At 41.3% G+C, this 20,333-nt stretch overlaps 3 protein-coding genes across 5 annotated transcripts; 1 reads left to right on the top strand and 2 right to left on the bottom strand.

The window, feature by feature from the left end:
* Window positions 1-36: 36 nt before the first annotated feature.
* On the bottom strand, window positions 37-8,531 carry LOC115192697 (mixed lineage kinase domain-like protein). 2 transcript variants are annotated; one of them, XM_029751476.1, is made up of 11 exons: window positions 8,313-8,531; window positions 6,545-6,994; window positions 3,176-3,283; window positions 2,477-2,654; window positions 2,278-2,378; window positions 1,977-2,112; window positions 1,336-1,420; window positions 1,097-1,236; window positions 907-956; window positions 597-737; window positions 37-399 (listed from the first exon to the last, which is right to left on the bottom strand). In XM_029751476.1, the coding sequence occupies exons 2-11, from the start codon at window positions 6,990-6,992 to the stop codon at window positions 350-352; spliced, it is 1,437 nt and encodes a 478-aa protein (XP_029607336.1). In that variant the 5' UTR covers window positions 6,993-6,994; window positions 8,313-8,531; the 3' UTR covers window positions 37-349. The 2 variants fall into 2 exon arrangements, with proteins under 2 accessions (XP_029607336.1, XP_029607337.1); XM_029751477.1 differs by having other exon boundaries at window positions 709-737.
* Window positions 8,532-11,003: 2,472 nt separating this feature from the next.
* Window positions 11,004-12,593, top strand: etfbkmt (electron transfer flavoprotein subunit beta lysine methyltransferase). The gene is made up of 3 exons (XM_029751473.1): window positions 11,004-11,526; window positions 11,623-11,753; window positions 11,840-12,593. The coding sequence occupies exons 1-3, from the start codon at window positions 11,255-11,257 to the stop codon at window positions 12,187-12,189; spliced, it is 753 nt and encodes a 250-aa protein (XP_029607333.1). The 5' UTR covers window positions 11,004-11,254; the 3' UTR covers window positions 12,190-12,593.
* Window positions 12,594-13,844: 1,251 nt separating this feature from the next.
* On the bottom strand, window positions 13,845-19,401 carry LOC115192694 (antagonist of mitotic exit network 1 homolog (S. cerevisiae)). Of its 2 annotated transcripts, none has more exons than XM_029751471.1 (7): window positions 19,278-19,401; window positions 18,979-19,111; window positions 17,535-17,664; window positions 16,883-17,100; window positions 16,046-16,102; window positions 15,579-15,690; window positions 13,845-14,629 (listed from the first exon to the last, which is right to left on the bottom strand). In XM_029751471.1, the coding sequence occupies exons 1-7, from the start codon at window positions 19,295-19,297 to the stop codon at window positions 14,562-14,564; spliced, it is 738 nt and encodes a 245-aa protein (XP_029607331.1). In that variant the 5' UTR covers window positions 19,298-19,401; the 3' UTR covers window positions 13,845-14,561. The 2 variants fall into 2 exon arrangements, with proteins under 2 accessions (XP_029607331.1, XP_029607332.1); XM_029751472.1 differs by having other exon boundaries at window positions 18,979-19,078.
* Window positions 19,402-20,333: the final 932 nt, after the last annotated feature.

Raw genomic sequence — 20,333 nt, 5'->3', positions numbered from 1 at the left:
AATACTGTAAATTGTCAGTTACAAACAAATCGCTTCGTTATTACATATTTTATTTTCAAAGCTTTGTACCATAGTAGCAAACATTTGATGGTGTTGCTTTAATAATTTGTCAAATCAATTGCAAATCATTTCACAGTTTCAATCAAAGTTATTCCTGACTAATGACGTGAAAATGTACTAGGCTTAAATGACATCACAGGCACTTGATCGAACGTCTGTAGGTGTGGTGTTGTTCATCCCATGATGAATTTGGGGCGGTCAGTTGATGTCTTTAAACTGGAGCTGATAACTGTTCTTGTTTATCCTCTTCTCCAGCCATGTTTCTGAGAACTCTGGAGATGAAACTCTGTTAGTCCTCCTTTAACTGCTCCACCACTTTGCGGAGCTTGTCCACCAACACTGTGGAACAGACAGACTTGATTAAACAATCCGTCCTGGGTATTATAACACCTCTTAATGATGATGATCAGAATGGAAATAAGAAACAAGGATAACAGGACAAATAGGAATCAATATGGAACAGGTGAAATAATTGTATGTAGACCTACAGTATGTCAATGTCTAGGCCTATTAGTTGTGTGTGTTGAAGGTATTACCTCCTGCCGTTGGCCTGTGGAAGCTGTCATAGGAGCGACAGGCGTTGATCAGTTCTCCCAACTGTTTTGGGGAGTCTTCAGGAAGAGGTTCAGTATATTTGTCTTTACTCACCCTCTTTAACACCTCTTCTGGTAAGCAGTCTGATCAGAAGACAAGAGAAAACAGAAATGGAATGACAGATGTCTAAATATGACAGAGCAACCATATGCTTATAGAGAAAGAGAAAACTCAACCATGCTATTTTCAGATGTATCATTGGCATTGCTGTTAGTAGAAAGGCTGTGTTTAATAAACACAGAGTTGACACACCTCTGAAGGGAATCTTGCGGGTTGCAATCTCCCACAGGACAATGCCAAAACTGCAATGGACACAATTCAAACAGAGTGAGCTTTCAGTAGACCGAGGGCCTACATTAGACTAACAAATACAATTTCAACAAAACATTTAATGGGTTTGTGATTTTATTAATTTACAATATCTGAGTGTGTGATAGCTGACCTGTACATCTCACAGGCTTTGTTGTAGGGGTGGTTGATACTCTCAAGCAGCTCCGGGGAGCTGTAGCATAAGGAGCAGCTCTTCCGGTCCTTAGACTTCTTCAACGAAGTCTCTGTTTTCGCCAGCTCCAAACCTCCTAGCTGACCACACAACAATTACATTGAGGTGGAGTACTTCGCCTATCACTTTGTAGTGCCAAACACACATGGATGTGTAGTGGAATGCATTAAACCTCATACCTTCACTCTGTACCCAGTATCTACTAGGAACTTGCTGCTGTTGATGCATCCATGCACTTGAAATTTCTTCTCAGACTGGTGTAATCTACAGTGAGAGAGGGATTAGCTAGTCATGTCAGGGTAGCTCAGTGTGATTAGGATACACTTTCTTGTTCTGTGAACTTTGGTGAGCAAGGCACAGGGCACAGATACAGTGTACCCATTATTTTAGTGAAGGGGAAACACCAGAGCATACTGTATAGTATTGGTACGTACAAGTTAATAGGTGGATCATAAGATGCATGAATAGCATCTAACGTTCCTCTGTTGAATTTAGCCAAATTGTACCCGACGTGTACCCAGTGACATTTGGCTGTGGCAGGGGTGTGACTTTATTAGCCAGCTTTTGGTTTCGCTTTCCACCGCGCTGGTGGAAAGCGCCAACATTCATGTCCGCCAACATTTCATGTTGAAGGTGTCTGTACTGGTTGCGACAGAGACCTTATTCAACATAAATGTATGATAGGCCAATTCCTTAGTTCAAATTGTATAAATATAACACATTTATGGCAACGATATGGCAGAGATGGTGCTTCATGTGTAATAGGTGTACTGTCTGGTCTACATGTGTAAGGCACAGGGTAAAGAGTGGTATACTGTACCTGTAAAGGCCTTGTGCTGCATCCAGACTCATGCGGGCCCTTCTTTCCCAGGGCAGCTTACTTTGGGAATCCAGCACCTCCCTTAGACTTCCCTTCTGACAAAACTCCATCACAATAAGGTAGTTTGGATTGGGACCTGCAGGACAACAAGGGTAGAGAAAAGGATGATTAAATGCAACAAGGGCACATCATCATCACATTTTGATATCATATCCTGCAATCACATGGTGATTATATCCCATCTCCTATTTGTCCAGCAACTATTTCACATACTGTAAAACAAATAGAGTAGCTCACTCACCGCCCTCTTGCTGGACACAGATCCCAAACATTCGCAGGATGTTTGGCGACTCAAAGCGCTTCATAGTCGCCACCTCCTTTTTGAATATGCTTCTCACCTGACTGCGTGGGACAAACATTACCGATTAGACAAATAGATGTTTAGAACTGAAGTTTATACTACAATACTTCTGAGATGTCTTGTATGCTACGCTACATACCTTGGGCTTGTGCTCCTTGGGTAGGTGTATCTTTTGATGGCTACTGTGAATTTGTTATACTCTCCTTTGTACAACACTGAGTTGTCATTTTTTAATATGGGCTCTTTGGGCATGTCGTAGGTCAGCTCCTCTGGCTTAATCTCTCTGATGTCTTGAATTAAAATGCTGGGCTTCTGTACTGTAAATGGATAACACACAACAAAGCCAATAAGATAAAGTCACACAGGCACTTAGGAACATAACACATCACTTACACAGATAACTCTAGGTACCACAGGACAACACAGTGTTGTAAACAGTGCGGATGGAGGGTGCTTGCCTGGTGCAGGATGCAAAACTGTGTTTCGGTATCTGATTTGAATGCCACATTGTTTACCATCCCATGCACATAATGTTCATCTGTGCAGAGTGCCGTCAATATAGTTTGTGTGAGTGGAACAATAGTGCTTGTAGTATCAAACAAAAACGTAGAAAGGTGTAAACCACACAGGAACAAACAAGCAAACAGACTCTCAGTCCCTTTTTATCACCTGGTGCTAGTTGGGGAATGTGAGATTAATGAACACAGCAGTTGCTCTGAATCCAAATGAAATAGTAGTTACCAAATGCAGTATGATGTTTGAATGTGATCAATTGGCAACAACTAAGGACAAAACTTTTTTAGTTACATTAGACATTTATCTATATAGGCTTACTCACAGGTTTCCAACATTGCTTTGATGTCTTTCACATCCTTTTCGGTGGAGTCCATTTTCTCATGCATTGTGTCCAATCTTTCCTTGGTGCCCTCCGCCAGAGACTGTAGCACTGTGGGTTATATTGGCACCGATATGACATTTTTGTCTGATACTGATATTAGATATTTTCCTTGCCAAAAAAAAAAACAGACACAGATAACCAATATTAAACATTTTAGCTGCCTTTTAAGCATTCTAGTACAGTTAAATAGTTAAAACACACACACATGGACGCAGCGGTCTAAGGCACTGCATCTCAGTGCAAGAGGCGTCACTACAGTCCCTGGTTCAAATCCAGACTGTATCACATCCGGCCGTGATTGGGAGTCCCATAGGGCGGCGCACAATTGGCCCAGCGTTGTTGTCCGGGCCATCATTGTAAATAAGATTTTGTTCTTAACTGACTTGCCTAGTTAAAGGTTACACACACACACACACACACACACACACACACACACACACTGACCAAATAGTTATTTTGTTGGCATTTACGTATGTCCCCATTACCAGTAACATAATATAAACCTATCTCTTTCACTTACTTGCTGTGCTGTTTCGTTTTTTCAGTTGTTTCATTCTCAACCAGGATTTCTATGCAACGCCGTTTAGGTCTTTGGGTGTCAAAAAAGATACACGTCAAATGACACGACATAATCTGTTTCAGTAGCTATAGTTAGCTAGCAAACTATATAGCTATGTGTCATCATCTAAAATAACCCTAATTTATAAGACCGTTCTTATTTGATTAATGGTGGTCGGACCCATCTATGTGAAGCTAGCCACAACAAGGATTAGCCACAATAGTGGACTTTGCGGTTAGCCTAAAAAATAAAAGTGTGGTATAATTCTACTATTTGTATTCATTTGCATCACTGTTAATGACATTCTTTTATTTTGAAGGCAAACCGCAAATTCCACTATTGCGCTTAATCCTTATTGTGTCTAGCTTCACAACACATAACCCAGTCCGGTCGAGCATCACTAGCCAGATGAAGCTAGCTGGCTGCTTATAACGTTAAGTTTGGGCAACAGGGTTTAGTAGCTGGCTAGCTATTTATTTGCATGAACTCAAGTTCAATAGGCAACCTAGCTAATACTTACTCACAAGGATTTCTAAATCATTGCTAAGAATAACGAAAATAACTGCAGTTTCTACTGGTAATTGTTTTCAGGCTGGTTGTATTGGTGCTAGATAGGTAACGTTAGCAAGCTAGAGCTAGCTACCCCAGCAGTTGCAGTCGAACAAATTATGCTTTATTACCAACGCGGTATTGTAAACACATCGTTCAAGGCCGGTGTTTACTTGTTTGCTGACTTTTTTGTACAGCTTTGACAGTGCTACTGTACCTTTTTTTGACAGGCAAAAACTCAAACGGCGTTCCATCGGAAAAATAGCGCACTTAGTAGTGTTAACCGGTGCTCGACCAGTCGGTGAAAGCCAACATCACCCACGACAGAGAACGCTTGATTGTTACGGGCAATGAATTCCATTATCTTGGCTTTAATGGATTTTGCCTTTGAGTTGACTGCTCGATCCACACAGCAGACATTGTGGGCTAGTTTAGGAATGCTGTGTTGCACGCATAGCGCAACATTATACGTGGCGTCATTACGTCATGTACCTTCGTAATATAGGCATGTACGTCAGCTTTGATATCGGTTTTGCACATCGGGCGTTTTTTAAAATTTATTTCACCTTTATTTAACCAGGTAGGCTAGCTGAGAACAAGTTCTCATTTACAACTGCGACCTGGCCAAGATAAAGCATAGCAGTTAGACACATACAACACAGAGTTACACATGGAATGAACAAAACATACAGTCAATAATACAGTAGAAAAAAACTATATACAGTGAGTGCAAATTAGGTAAAATAAGAGAATTAAGGCAATAAATAGACCATGGTGGCAAAGTAATTACAATACGGAAATTAAAGACTGGAATGGTAGATGTGCAAAAGATGGATGTGCAAGTAGAGATACTGGGGTGCAAAAGGAGCAGAATAAATAAATAAATACAGTATGGGGATGAGGTAGATAGATGGGCTGTATACAGATGGGCTATGAACAGGTGCAGTGATCTGTGAGCTGCTCTGACAGCTGGTGCTTAAAGCTAGTGAGGGAGATGGGAATCTCCAGCTTCAGAGATTTTTGCAGTTCGTTCCAGTCATTGACAGCAGAGAACTGGAAGGAAAGGCAACCAAAGGAGGAATTGGCTTTGGGGGTGACCAGTGAGATATACCTGCTGGAGCGCGTGCTACGAGTGAGTGCTGCTATGGTGACCAGCGAGCTGAGATAAGGCGGGGCTTTATCTAGCAGAGACTTGTAGATAACCTGTAGCCAGTGGGTTTGGCGACGAGTATGAAGTGAGGGCCAGTCAACGAGAGCGTATAGGTCACAATGGTGGGTAGTGTATGGGGCTTTGGTGACAAAACGGATGGCACTGTGATAGACTGCATCCAGTTTGTTGAGTAGAGTGTTGGAGGCTATTTTATAGATGACATCGCCGAAGTCGAGGATCGGTAGGATGGTCAGTTTTACGAGGGTATGTTTGGCAGCATGAGTGAAGGATGCTTTGTTGCGAAATAGGAAGCGGATTCTAGATTTCATTTTGGATTGGAGATGCTTAATATGAGTCTGGAAGGAGAGTTTGCAGTCTTGCCAGACACCCAGGTATTTGTAGTTATCCACGTATTCTAAGTCAGAGCCGTCCAGAGTAGTGATGCTGGATGGGCAGGCAGGTGCAGGCAATGATCGGTTGAATAGCATGCATTTAGTTTTATTTGCGTTTAAGAGCAGTTGGAGGCCACGGAAGGAGAGTTGTATGGCATTGAAGCTCGTCTGGAGGTTAGTTAACACAGTGTCCAAAGAAGGGCCAGAAGTATACAGAATGGTGTCGTCTGCGTAGAGGTGGATCAGAGAATCACCAGCAGCAAGAGCGACATCATTGATGTATACAGAGAAGAGAGTCGGCCCAAGAATTGAACCCTGTGGCACCCCCATAGAGACTGCCAGAGGTCCGGACAACAGGCCCTCCGATTTGACACACTGAACTCTATCAGAGAAATAGTTGGTGAACCAGGCGAGGCAATCATTTGAGAAACCAAGGCTGTTGAGTCTGCCAATAAGAATGTGGTGATTGACGGAGTCGAAAGCCTTGGCCAGGTTGATGAATACGTTAAACTAGACGTCGGCTAATACCGATGTTGGCATTTTTAGCTAAAAATCGGCCGATAACGATATGTTCACCGATATATCGTGCATCCCTAATTGGCACAATGTCACCTGCCTGAAATTGCCCCACCCCACACACGGTGTACTCAGTGTCTCACATTTTTGCAGCTCCAGACAATCAATCTCCCTGTCTTCCTCATCCTCTCTCCATCGTGTCGCCTCTTGAAACACCTGCTGTAGCTTCTGTCTCTGGTCCACCTGCAGGGCAAGCGAGAGCACCTGAGCTGCATCGTTCAAGCGCTCATTCAAACTCTCAAAATCATCTCCCTGGTCGTAGGCCTTCAGGATGCGCTTCAGGTAGCTGGCACTGGCGTATTTCTTAACCACATCCTGGGCAGATTCTAAGGTGAATTTGAGCTCACTCAGGCCGTTCTCCACATGGGCAGGGTATTCCCCCAGCCCCTTCACCTTTATCGCCCTCACCAGCTCTTCCAAGGCTTTTACACGCATACCCAAACGCTGACATCGCTTCTTGTTGGCTTTCACTTCACCACATAGAGAGTAGAGCTTCTCCGTTATGCCCAAGATGGGATCTATGATGTCCATGGCTGGAGAAAGAAGAAATGGTTTTAAGAAATGCATTCGACAAGGTTTTCCCAAAACATAGCTCTGAGAAAGTCTATCTACCAAAGCTTATATACAGTACAGTATACTAACTTGTTGACAGAGCACAAACCTTGTTCAACAATTCATGTTAAACCCATCCCATAGCAGTCTTACAAGTTCTGGCGACATCATGGGCCGTTATTACGTTATTCTGCCTGTCCACCAAGTCAGAATCGTAGGATAAATATAGGGGGCATATAAGTAGACAATGAAAGCTATTACAATATCTGACAATTACATTTCTCTAAAACAGGCTTTAGGCTACATGTGCATCACCAAGTCAAAACAGTAGGTGAAATTAGTAGGGGAAACGGGACCAAATTATAAGGGTGAGGCACATGGGCTACTAATAGCTTACTACACAACATACACTTAGTATTACTTTCTTAGCTACAGAAGTATTAACTCCCTGGTATATTACATAATTTATGCAGCAGCATACAAGACATTTTTGGACTCACAAAATCAGCAGTCCAATCAAAGCTGCTGTAGATATAACGTGATTTGACGTAATTTTATCTGTGACCAATGACCTCTGACATTCTCTGGATTTATGGTGATTTCAAGACAACTGGGAACTCTGAAAAAAACAAGGTTGAATCATGAAGACGTCAGGTCAAGACTCTAGAAAGAGGCCCAAGTTCCCGACTTGCAATTCCGAGTTGGATGACCGTTCAAACATATTTTCCCAGTCGGAGCTCATTTTTTCCCCCAGAGTTCCCAGTTGTCTTGAACTCACTGAAATCAGATTTCCCAGTTCTGAGTTTCAAGTTGTTTTGAGCGTGGCAAAAGTCATGCTGGATTGACACCATGGCCAATGTTGAATGTTTATCCTTTTAAATAAAGGCGAAATTGAAAATAAAAATACATTTAAAAAAACCCGACAACACTGGGCCAATTGTGGGCCGCCCTATGGGACTCCCAATCACAGCCAGTTGTGATACAGCCTGGAATCGAACCAGGGTCTGTAGTGACGCCTCAAGCACTGAGATGCAGTGCCGTAGACCGCTGTGCCACTCAGGAAGCCAAGGAAATATTTGAGGGTCTCTATACAACGCCTTTAAACAATTCACTTAGGTAAAGGGAAATTATTCCTTACATGTCCACCCATATCAGACTCCATCAGATCAAAACAAATTCTGAACCAACTAAATTAACTTGGGAACATGTCGAAAAGCATTAAACATTCTTGGCAATTTAGCTAGCTTGCTGTTGCTAACTAATTTGTCCTGGGATATAAACATTGGGTTGTTATTTTACCTGAAAGGCACAAGGTCCTCTACTCCAACAATTAATCCACAGATAAAAAGGTAAACCGAGTTCGTTTCTAGTAATCTCTCCTCCTTCAGGCTTCTTCTTCTTCCTGTTTGAACTTCATATGGCGGTCGGCAACCAACTTTAAGGTGCATTACCACTACCAACTGGAGTGTGGACCTCAGTTCATCTTTCAATCACCCATGTGGGTATATGCTCCTAAATACCACTGAGGAGATGGGAGAGGCGGGACTTGCAGCTCGTCAAGCGCCTGGCTATGCACACACTCGTTGACGTGTGCGAGCAGTGTGGTGCAATGATTGAATAACAAGTATGTGCACATTTATTTTGCAACTCTCGTGTGTGGTCAGCATGTTACGGTATTTGTCAACTTCTACTCTTACTTCACTAAATTCCTAAAGAAAAAAACTCAGTAAAAAGTACCCAAAAGTACTGACACTCAAAAGTACTCCTTACAGGAAAATGGTCCAATTCACACACTTATCAAGAGAACATCCCTTGTCATTCCGCATCACAAGCACTTGTTATTGTTCTCTGTTACATTTTAGTCATTTAGCAGACGCTCTTATCCAGAGCGACTTACAGTAGTGAATGCATACATTTCATACATTTTTCTCCATACTGGTCCCCCATGGGAATCGAACCCATAACCCTGGCGTTGCAAAAACCATACTCTACCAACTGAGCCACACTGTTCAACCTCAAACCTATTGTAAGTTTGAAATGAAACATACCCTAAAAGGCTGTTGTTGTCAGTGCTGAGACTTCACTGACATCTGAAACTCAATGTGATCTCCTTTCAGTTTCAGATGTCAGTGAAGTCTCAGTACCAACAAAACAACAGTCTCTCAAGGTATGGTTCATTTCAAACGTACAATGTATGGAAGTCCATTCCCACCACCCCAAAAAATTACAATGTCTATACTATCTCAACATTGCAAGATACTAACTTGAAATTTCGAGATACTAACTCGAAATTTAGAGATAGTAGAACATATTTATACATGTTCCTTCATTTATAGCATTATGTGGCAATTTCCATCTATTCACATTGATCAGCACAGCACAAACTACTGGCCAGATGGCATTTGCCCCAACATTTTTGATTCAATTGAATAAAAAATATTGACACAATAGCGTTGAAAATAGGGACAAAGTACTGTTGTTTAGACTGATTTGCCTCATGATTTGTCAACTCATGCATAATTAACAGGGTGCTTCAGTCTGATCTACTGTAGCCTACTGATAACAACCACAGCTGCAGGTAGCCTAGAGAAGCCTATGTACTCTTGATTTCCTCTGGCCAGGGGGAACAAAGCGGTAATGTTATGTATTTAAAGCCTAAAATAAGCCTATTTATACGTGTATATGTTAAGAGAAAATATAAATGTGATCAAATTTGGTTTATATTTAAACTTTGGCTGGCTAGGCTACCTAGACTTTATCAATCCCAAATTATTGGTTTGAATTAATTAAATATGTGAAATTGAATTAAACAATAATGTTTGTTGATGCTAATATTATGTACAATATTCAATTATGTTTGCATATGATAACAATAGCCTAATGTATTTCATATGCCATAAACTATTGTTTTTTAACAGTTTCACTCAATCCATTCTAATTAACTAAATCATTATGACACACCCCTCACTATTGTCATTGGTTGCACTAATTGCACTGTTTGTCTACATAATCTTGTTCAAGTATTCATGACGTTATCCCGAAGAAGGCACAGTGATGCCGAAATGTTGGTGATTTACCCAATAAATTGCTGGGAGTTTATATATGGAGTGTGCAAATCTTTTTATTTTTTATAGTTTATTGAATTAATCAATCAACACAAAAGTGATGACATACTGTGTGATTAACTTTTACATTACAGATGCAAAGTCCTACACAATGCAACCCTGCATAAAGCAAGTTCAGTACTATTATCCAATAGCAGTTGTCTAGTTTTTTTTAAAACAATATGACCTGCTTCGAAAACATCTAGTCCCATCATAGCCTATATAAAACTGTTTAACAGCTGATTTATTTCTATGTCATACCCTACAAGTAGGGTCTGAAGTTTTACCTGGTTAGGTAGCCTACCAGATCTGGAACCACCAGTCTGGGACCTGTGGTGTAACCTCTGAAATCACCACACACTGTTACAAATGAAGAAACATTTCCTATAAGTATGGTCTACTATCTCAAAATTTCCACTTAGTATCTACTTTTTTTTTTAGATAGTATCTTGACATTTTTTTGATAGTATCGACATTATTTTTTTTCCATGGAGGGATTGGGCTTCCATACCCTTTGTGTACACCTACACCACTACTACGCACAGTAGAGCTGTGCACTTCCTGTGATTATTTCCGCTCATGTCTACTTATCTAATTTCTTTCTTAACAATAGTAATAGCATGTTATAATATGTTCTGACATGCATGCCTAGACCTTCTTACTCAATCAAGAGACACCAAATTACCAATTTTTTGAATAAATGAATACATTTGCCCAATCAAAAGTTATGAAATCTGCCTAAAATGGCACTGAGTGTGCAGTGGAAAGATGATGCTGCCTTGGCCCCATCCATGAGAAGCTTGGCATTGACATTATCCACATGAGATTGGCTGAATTTCTTTTACAGAGCGGAACCAAAAGTACTATTCGCTATAGTGCAGTGGCATCATATAAGCGTTGTACATTTATTTGGTCCTGTCATGTTTTGCTTCCGTGTGGGAACAACGCTCTTGTGCCTTCCTTGGTTAGGATTTACATGTTGACATTTCTGTGTGAAATGGGGAAAAATACTGAACCGTCGGTAGCTATATAGTTGGTAGACTTGCAGCTAGCTTACTGTGAACGTGTCTATGTAGTGTGTTTGATGGCATGCTTTTATGATTTAGTAAGAAGCTAGGTAGCTAGCTAGCTAACAAAATGTTAACCAGGCTTGTGGGTTATATGAACATTGTCAAAACACTTTGCACAAATAGTACAAATAGGTACCTTCAAGGCTTTGCCTCGGATAGTGATATAAAGAACTTTATTATAGAAAACACTGAGATAGTAAGAAAGCATAATTTGACCCCAGAAATCCATTTGAGACTGTTCACCCCAAATTGTCGGTTTTGGCATGCAAGACCAGAACTGTGGCCTTTCTCTGACCCATTCTGGGCAATATACTGGCCAGGGGGACAAGCACTCGCCAGGTACGTTATTGTTTTGAAAGCACTATTGTATTCAAATGAAATGGATCAAATTAATTACCACTAATAAGCCCATAATATAACCCACCACCTCTCCAGGTATCTATTAAGTAACCCTGGAGTGTCGCAGGGCAAGAGAGTGTTAGATCTGGGGTGCGGCTGTGGAGCCTCTGCTATAGCTGCCAAGTTCTGCGGTGCTTCTCATGTAGTAGCCAATGACATCGATCCTGGTAAGACAACACTTTTGTACATTTCACTGATTGATTCTATCCTTGGGGTATGAAGACCTCTGTCCTGATTCTCCCTCTCGTTCCAGTTGCAGCCATAGCGACCCAGCTGAACTGTGAGCTGAATGGCCTGAACCCCCTCCCTTGTGATACGGAGAATGTGATTAGTTCAGAGCCCGAGGAATATGACCTCATCCTCCTGGGAGACATGTTCTATGAGGAGGCGTTGGCCGACAGCCTTCACAGCTGGTTAAACTGCTGCATCCAGACCCACGGGACACAGGTCCTGATAGGAGACCCGGGGAGGGCCCAGTTTGAAGGACACGGCATCAGGAGGCTCCTGCGTCAGGAGGCTCAGTTTGAACTGCCTAAAGCTGTCAGAGAGGAGAACTATGGACTGACCTGCAGCACTGTGTGGCGCTACCTGCCTGAACTCTGACAGACATCTTTCACGAACCCATATTTGTATGTGCTTTAGAGCACTCCTTTAACTGTTGTTGTTCGTGACACTTGACATATGATTGTCGAATTGATATCAGCAAGTGCCTGGCATTGACTCAAAACTTGTCAATCTTCTTTGCCATGAAGTCAAATGTACTGTCGTTAAACAACCACCTCTTTTGACATCTCAAACCTAACCGTTTCTCTTTTATACAAAACCCAGCAATAATGCCACAGTAGTATGGGGTGTTGTCTCAACAAAGTTGTACACAGATCTATGAATTGAAAATGACAAGTAACACATGTAATACAGTACATATTTCAAATGCAATCAATCACATCTGTGTAAACAATAAAGCATGTAAACTTACACTGCAGTCAGACTGCAATCCAATGACCTAACAGTAGGGGGCATCCACACTCCTTACTCTCATTCATGACATGTCCTGATTTAGCCACTACCTCCTGACCCTGAGTTGGCTCTAGAAAAATTATACTCCATATTTATTCCTCTAGCAGATAAACACGCCCTTTTTAAATAATTCGGAGTCAAATATAGATTAAACCCTTGGTTTTCTTTGGAATTATTTGAGCTCATTCAGAGGAGAAATCAGGCTTGGGCCAAAGAAAGGAAAACTGACTCTGTAGTGGACTGGCAATCCTTCAGACAATTTAGAAACAGTGGTACTATCTCGATTAAGAAAACTAAATCAAGCTATTTTTTAAGCTCTGATTTCGGAAAACAGTAAATGCACTGAAGCGTACAAATTCCTCTTCATCCCTGCCTTATCAAGTTCTGCCTGACTCTGGCATCATAACTGAGAAGAACTGGATAAGTGATGCTTTTAATCATCATTTTATCTCGGCAGGCTTTGCATTTGAGAGAAACGGTGGTGTAGTTGACCCTGGTCAGTCAATCATCTGCTCTTCCCTCTGCCAGACTCTCGCTGACTCGACAGTTAATCTGTCAACTTCTAGGGAATCTTTGTTTTCATTTCAACAATTTACTCTCTGTTATGTGCTAGATGCCTTGTTTAAGACTGATGTTAAAAAAAATCCTCTGGCGCTGATATGCTTGGTCCATTTTTGCTGCAGCTCTCTGCCCCTTTGATTGCTGAATCATTAACCCTTATTTTTAACCTGGTACTATCCCAAGGGTTTGTAAGGTGGTCCATATACGCCCCTTCACAAAGGTTATGAGCCTTGTGACCTAAATAATTATTGGCCTTCTTGCCTAGCTAAAATATTAGAATCTTTGGTTAATTCTCAGCTACCATCTTTCTTATCTTTGTAATGTATTCTAAATGTACAGTGCATTTGGAAAGTATTCAGATCCCTTCCCTTTTTCCACATTTTGTTACGTTACTGCCTTATTCTAAAATGTATTAAATAAATAAATGTTTTCTCACATCAATCTACACACAATACCCCATAATGAAAAAGTGCAAACATATTTTTTTATTTTTTTTTGCAAAATAAAAAAAGTACCTTAATTACATAAGTATTCAGACCCTTTGCGATGAGACTCGAAATTGAGCTCAGGTGTATCATGTTTCCATCAGCATACCTTCTGTAATGAAGGTCATGTATGTATTGGTACATCTTGTCTTCTTTGTTTTACATAAGAAGTACAAAGGCAAAGAAGCCCATACCTTCCTGAGAAGAGCCTTTATCTAACATACATCCAAACAGATATTAGAGAGAGAAGCATGTTTTTCCCATGTTACAAAGATACACATATAGTTAAACAGGCAGTTCTCATCACAGTGTACCTGAACAGACTTTGCTCCAACATTTTATTTATTTCCAAATGTAAGATTGTATCACTACTTTCGTGCTTACATATTTACAACAAAAACTGAGTAACAATTTCTAAATCTAGGACAGGGTTCTGCGTGCAAACAACTAGGTTACAGCAAGTACATCTCAAATGAAGTACAGTGAAAAGAATGTCCTAAGTGAATTTACAAAAAAGAAATGTTAGAGAATAAATAAATATGAAATGTTTTTCTGTGTATAAATTGCAAACATTGACAGAGAATACAACACTGAGCAGCACATCCAACTAACTATCGAGGTTTGATCTTCAACCACTGTTACTGATGATAATCACACTATAAAGCTAAGATTTACTGAGACCGAACTGTAAATAACAATCACTTAGCCTAGCTCAGTCACTTTGGTCCCAGAAGCTTCGATCATTTTAAGGAGTTTGTGTGTTTATTCCTGTCATCCTCTTCAGTGCTCCCTTGGAGTAAGTACAAGTTGCTCCTAACGCCTTGATCCAGGGTCAGATAATCTAATGGGTAGGTTAAGGATTGTGGGTAGGGTAATCTGTTCCTAGGTCTGCATTTATGGGTAACTTTTCCCTCAGTACACTGTCCATGATACCTGTTGGAACTTATCTGGGTCTAAAAGGTTATGCAGGGCCTCTTGATCTGAAAGACAAAGGAGTTTAAGGTTTTAGCTGTTGTTGGGTTTTGTGAATGTGAAATATACTTATTCATGTCACTGATGGAGTGCTAAGGTTTAGAGGGTCTACACCAGAAGTTAAGGGTTATAGGAGGAAGGTATATAGTGTGTGCAACTAAGCTTGGGATGTGTTGAGTGCAGGGAAGCAATTACATGTGGCAGGCATTGGTAAGAGGAGATGGGTGGAGATCTTAGAAACTAACAATGTCACTGTGGGAGAGAGTGTAATGCATAATGTTTACATTATGTCAGGATATGTTATTGTTAGCCATCAGAGATCCTCTGGGAGGAGAAGAGAGACAGTCTGGTATCAATAACCATGACAACCTTGAGTTAGGGAGGAGTGAGCACTTTGGGGTAGAGGTCAGGTTAGATGAAGTGAGGAAGAACAGATATTACTAAGGTTCTGTCTAGCAACAGAGATGCATTGGCTGTTCAGTTGTGGAGGAGGAGACTCAGCCTAGGAGAAAGGGTTAAATATCAGTGCTTGTGTGAAATGTCGGTTGTCTGAATTACAGCTGTATCGACCCTTTGGGAATAATTCAACTTGGTTAAGCTTCTCTAGTGTCTGTGAGGTTCTAATTTTCAGAGTAAATAACTAACACTATACAGTTGCAAATTTACCACACTTGTCTTTTGAATACTAATTTATAAACACACATACAGGTCTGGACTGGGCTAGTGAAACAGACAGTGCTGCTAACAATATCTTTTCCTCCACTGTCCCGGTTCCCATACCAGGCTCTCTGCTCGCAGACACACGTGACCGCCCTCAACCTACCAACTGTTTGAGCTATCAAAAGATCTAATTGGATAACTCAATCGGCAACATTTCTAATCAGCTGTGGAGTGAGCTTACGGTACATTCTTAACGCTGTTATAGTAGACGACTTGTACTTTGAGCTAAAGGCTCACCAGTGATGAGAGGACATCCGTCGAAGGTAAAGATCCGGACGTTGGGGCAGTTTGTAAGGACAGCCCTCACTGCCTTGCCTGTCAGGTTACGACATCGGGCCAACTGGAGTTCCTACAACACATCCAATCACATAGTTAATAGATCCCTGTCTGCCTAGACATAATACTCTGGCTCCAAAATAACATGGGAAAATGTCACACTTGGAAGTCTTTGCATAAAAACAAATTAGACTTTGCAAGTGTGCATAGATACTAAGTTGCTGCCAAAGCCATCACCATAGCCATCACCTTGAAGAACTTGTGCACATTGCTACTTTTTTGCACACTTATACTATACTAGGGGTATTAATTGATCATTTTAAGTTTGAACAAACAAGATCTACACAACAACAAAAGAATAAAGGGACAGAGTTTATTGTCCTCTATGAGGAAATGATTTTCATATGCACATTTGTTGGTCTTCTTACCTTCAAACTATTAGAGCACGGTGCAGTAGCCAGCCCAATGATACCCTCATCTGTAACCTGAAACAAAACGCATATGATCTCAGTTTTGCTGAGGTGATTGACAACTAAATACTTACAAGTAAAAAGCAGTGTACATTAGCTACATCAGAAGTTTGGTACTTCTAATGTGTGTTGTGGTGGAAAAACCTCTCAGAAGGCAGTTGGATCTCAATATACAAAAGCTTTATTACGAGCATGCATGCAAGGGAATAAACAACTAGACTCGCTCTTTGTTCACGCAGACATTTATAGAAAAAATGGGGAGGGGTGCAGGGGGGTGTCATATGCCAGTTGGATGAGTCAGTTACTTCTACTTATCACTAGATAACAGTTCCAGAGGTAGCAGACAAATCAGACCAAGGACACACAACCCCAGTTAACAGAAACCACAAAAGATTGTTTCACAAAAAGTTATAACATGGCAGTTTAGAAACAGTTATAAAACAGACTGATTAAGTGAAAAGGGCAACTTGAAACCGTGTGATTGAGCAATCTTACAGATACTAAGAGGAACAGGATAACCTGTTCCTTATTCGGGCCATATAAGATGACAAATTAAATGTTCCTCTTCCAAAGCGTCAAAGTACCAACCTGGTAATGCTGCGTTCCAGAGGGATAAACCATAAATTCCTGATATACTAAGATAATCTAAATCTTAGGAATAGGAGGAGCGCAGCCTTCACAAAGTATTCAGTCCTAAACCCAGGGTTTAAGTTTATAAGAGAGATATGTCATCCAATCTGTGCGTGAATCTGCAGTGAAAACGTAATAAGCATCTCACTCACTCAATTGAATTACCTGGGTTCCCGAGAGATTGAGGCTATGGAGAAGCCTGCAGTTTCCTGCCAGTGCCAGCAGGGCGGCGTCTCCCACAGCAGAGCAGCCCCAGAGGGAGAGGACCTCCAGCGAACTGCAGCCGTGGGCCAGCGCCAGGACCCCTTCATCGGTCACTGCAGCACACTCAGTCAGGTCCACGACCTGCAGGCCTGGGCAGGAGGCCGCCAGGGCCCTCACACCTACAGAGAACCGACCAATCAACATGTTAGTTGTATAGAGCAATGTAACTAACTGTATTAGATCATATCATATGTCATATTGTGTTGTAATAATAATTACTTTGTGGGTGCTTATATTTGTCCAGTTTCACACATGTACAAGTCTGTATTATATGCATGTGTGAATTGGAAATGTGCTTTTTGCATATCCCAACTCCCCCTGAGACAACCTCGGAGAGTGGGGTCACAGCAAGGGTCAGCCATTATCAACGGCGATGTATTGTATTATGATGTTCATTACATTGTAAAGTACTGTATTGTAAACAAAGAGATGGTCCAGTAAAAAGCATGAGCTGGTGCATATCCAAGAATGTTGGTAGAGGTGCTGACTAACAATAGTAAACTGATTTTTTATTTTTTTAACACAGAAATTGTTACATTTGGTAGGCAGGTACCATCTGAGGTGATGCTGGGGTGGCCCCGTAGAAGGATCATCCGGAGCTGCGGACAGCGGATCTGTTGCAGGGCGGAGTCAGACACTCTGCAGTTCACCATGTCCAGCTTGTGTGTCCCAAGATGCATCAGCTGAGGGCAAACACAGTAGGAAGTGTGCAGGAGTTGGTTCTATCCCAGTAGTAACACAGAATGAATAACATGACTTTGATTAGAATCATGTGTGTTTGTGCTGGCCAAACTAGAGAGGAAGAGAGGCCCAACTCGGGGGAAAATCTGTCTCCCTCCAACAGGTAGTGTTTTTTTGTTTCGCCCACCAAGAAAGTCGTTTTTGTATGGAGGTCAATAAGAGTGTGTCGAATTTGGTCGTCAAACTTTTTTAGGGTTTATTTTCAACGTGAGATGGATTTTATCAAATAGAAGTTTTATAATGCTTAAGTTGTTACAAATGTACTAATAAGTAGGCCACGTGACATCCCGGCAATTCTGAGAAAAAAAACTAATATCGGAGTTGTCTCAGGGTAGCTATGCATATTCATGGTGAGGCTAGTAGCATAGCGCATCTCTCCATTGAATACAAGCAGTTCACCTCAACCACCCTCATCGAATATTCAAAATAGGATTACTATATTGAATTGTATCCACCAAGCCAAAAAATAATAGGTGGGAGCTAGACAGCTTGTGTCGTGGAAATATTTGCTCAATCATATTTCTCAGATACCGGAACTTGTGAATTCAAATAGACTTTATTACAAAGTAACAAGCCGAGCTGGTTCATGGACCAACTGACTTTCCAGCCTCGGCAAACACTTTCTATACAGTTTTCATCCTTACGTCACACACATAGTAACTCTGGCATTTAGCCACCGTTATCTTTTTGCCTTGCACTCACTTCAGCTTGGTTTCCATTTTCTTATTGGCACAGACATTAGGGCATAGACTCTATTGGAGGCGTAACCATAGCAATGATACAAAAATAAACAGACATGCACACTCCTAACACATGTGCATGTCTAATAGTGCTTAAGTAATACAAACCTATGCTCCTAATGCACGTCTAATGAACCTCACCGGACTAGCTAATGGCTTCCCTTAGCCTAATGACCTAGACACACATATAGAGTATACTGATTCTGCTTACTACTCTAAGATGAATGAATAATGTGCACACATGTACTGGAAAATTCCCAATACCTGCTGTGCCGCTTTGTGGATGACTCCCATTGTTAGGGTGGAGAGATGTATCTTGTAAATATATCCATAATCCTTGGCTAAACACATGCCCTAGCTCAATTGAGGCCGCTGCTGGTGGATGACATATGTACTGCTGGGCTGGAACAAAAACCTGCACACAGTCAGAACTGAAAGTGTCCACTGTGGTTCCAGAACAGGAATTCTCCAGAACCACAGTGGACAACCGTATTTCATATAACACACAGCTAATACCTGGCTGATGTTTAGGTCGGTCACCGTGCCCTGTGATGACATGATTCGTAGCAGCGTGTCTTTTATGCCCGCAGGTAAAGCCATGAAGTTACTGAGGTATCTGTCCGCATAGATTGAGACATATAAGGCGCTTCTGCAAGAATGGAAATGTACATCAATGAACATGTAGTTATCTAACTAGAAGGTAACGTTAGCTACCCTAGACACCTAGCAAGCTAGCTAGACGATTTGTTACAAATCACATTTCATAGACGCTCAAAAACGAACATTTCTGTAACCTGTCAGAACTACCCACTCACATATTCAAAAGCGAATCCATTGCCCTAATGCCACTCCCGTGTCTGGGCAAGTGGGTATGGAGAAGCTAACCTCCTAAAGCTAGCTCGCTGACAGGTGATCCAAACCAAGATTGAACAATGAGCCAGATATTTCACCGGATGTATAAATGTGAAGCATCCGGTTGGCGTTTCCACCCACTACCAAATGTGGTGACGACAGGAAGCCCAGTGGTCGGCTGTGGGAAAAGATGGAGCAAGATTTTGGCCGAAATTCAGCAAGTGTTTTCATCGATGAAACATTTGATCTCCATACAGGTTTCTGTTTCCAAAATTATAATCTGTAACACAGAGTGGACTGCGTTTTTGACAAATTGTAAAAAATTAATTAAAAAAATGCGTTGTTTAGAAGGAGTGCAAGGGCGGATTGAATGATTGCAGACGCGCTCTTCACAGAATAGGCGAATTTCCCATCACTACGCAATGTCGAACAATCCCAGTCAGTCACTTTTCACCCGGGGCAAACTACACCTACCCGGAGAGAAAAAGTGTATTTTATGCCTTTAAATTATTTTGAATGTTTTATTGTAATCAGATTACAGATACTTTTGAAAAATAATTACTTTTAGCCAGCAGAAAATAGGAGTATTGCGCCGTGATTGGCTCAGTCTTCTGTCACTCATCGGAACACCACCTCATCGCTAAATTTAAATCCTTAGTAAGGGTAGACATCCAACATTTCAGCCCTTTGTGTCCTGCCACTGCCATTGCTATATTACAAGTGCCCTTCCAAGAAGGCTCAAGGTCATTGGCCACAGATAAAATTACGTCAAATCACATTATAGTCATCATCATGAATCAAGTCCACAATCTACTGGCAAATTATTTTTAATCCTTGTCATATGAAGAGAAATAATGAAGAGAAATTATACAATGAGTCATTTGGAAGGAATCAGTGGCTAACTGCAAGCATTTCAAAGCAATCACTAGCCTTGCTTTTCAGTGAGGTGGCTGTGTGTTTTTTCCCCCGTTTCCCACCATAAATTCAGAGAATGCCAGACATTGATGACAAAATGTGCC

Source organism: Salmo trutta, chromosome 4 (genome assembly GCF_901001165.1).
Source record: "Salmo trutta chromosome 4, fSalTru1.1, whole genome shotgun sequence".
Classification (NCBI taxonomy): domain Eukaryota; kingdom Metazoa; phylum Chordata; class Actinopteri; order Salmoniformes; family Salmonidae; genus Salmo; species Salmo trutta.
This window is presented reverse-complemented; position numbering and strand designations above follow the sequence as displayed.

Coding starts and splice junctions, on each gene's coding strand:
- LOC115192697 (XM_029751476.1), bottom strand. CDS start 6,992: ATGGACATCATAGATCCCATCTTGGGCATAACGGAGAAGCTCTACTCT. Junction 957..1,096: donor AAAGCCTGTGAGATGTACAG/GTCAGCTATCAC, acceptor TGTCCATTGCAG/TTTTGGCATTGTCCTGTGGG. Junction 400..596: donor CCACAGGCCAACGGCAGGAG/GTAATACCTTCA, acceptor TCTGTTCCACAG/TGTTGGTGGACAAGCTCCGC.
- etfbkmt (XM_029751473.1), top strand. CDS start 11,255: ATGTTAACCAGGCTTGTGGGTTATATGAACATTGTCAAAACACTTTGC. Junction 11,527..11,622: donor GGGGGACAAGCACTCGCCAG/GTACGTTATTGT, acceptor CCACCTCTCCAG/GTATCTATTAAGTAACCCTG. Junction 11,754..11,839: donor AGCCAATGACATCGATCCTG/GTAAGACAACAC, acceptor CTCTCGTTCCAG/TTGCAGCCATAGCGACCCAG.
- LOC115192694 (XM_029751471.1), bottom strand. CDS start 19,297: ATGGATTCGCTTTTGAATAT. Junction 16,103..16,882: donor TCAATCTCTCGGGAACCCAG/GTAATTCAATTG, acceptor GTTTTGTTTCAG/GTTACAGATGAGGGTATCAT. Junction 14,630..15,578: donor CGGATGTCCTCTCATCACTG/GTGAGCCTTTAG, acceptor TTTGTCTTTCAG/ATCAAGAGGCCCTGCATAAC.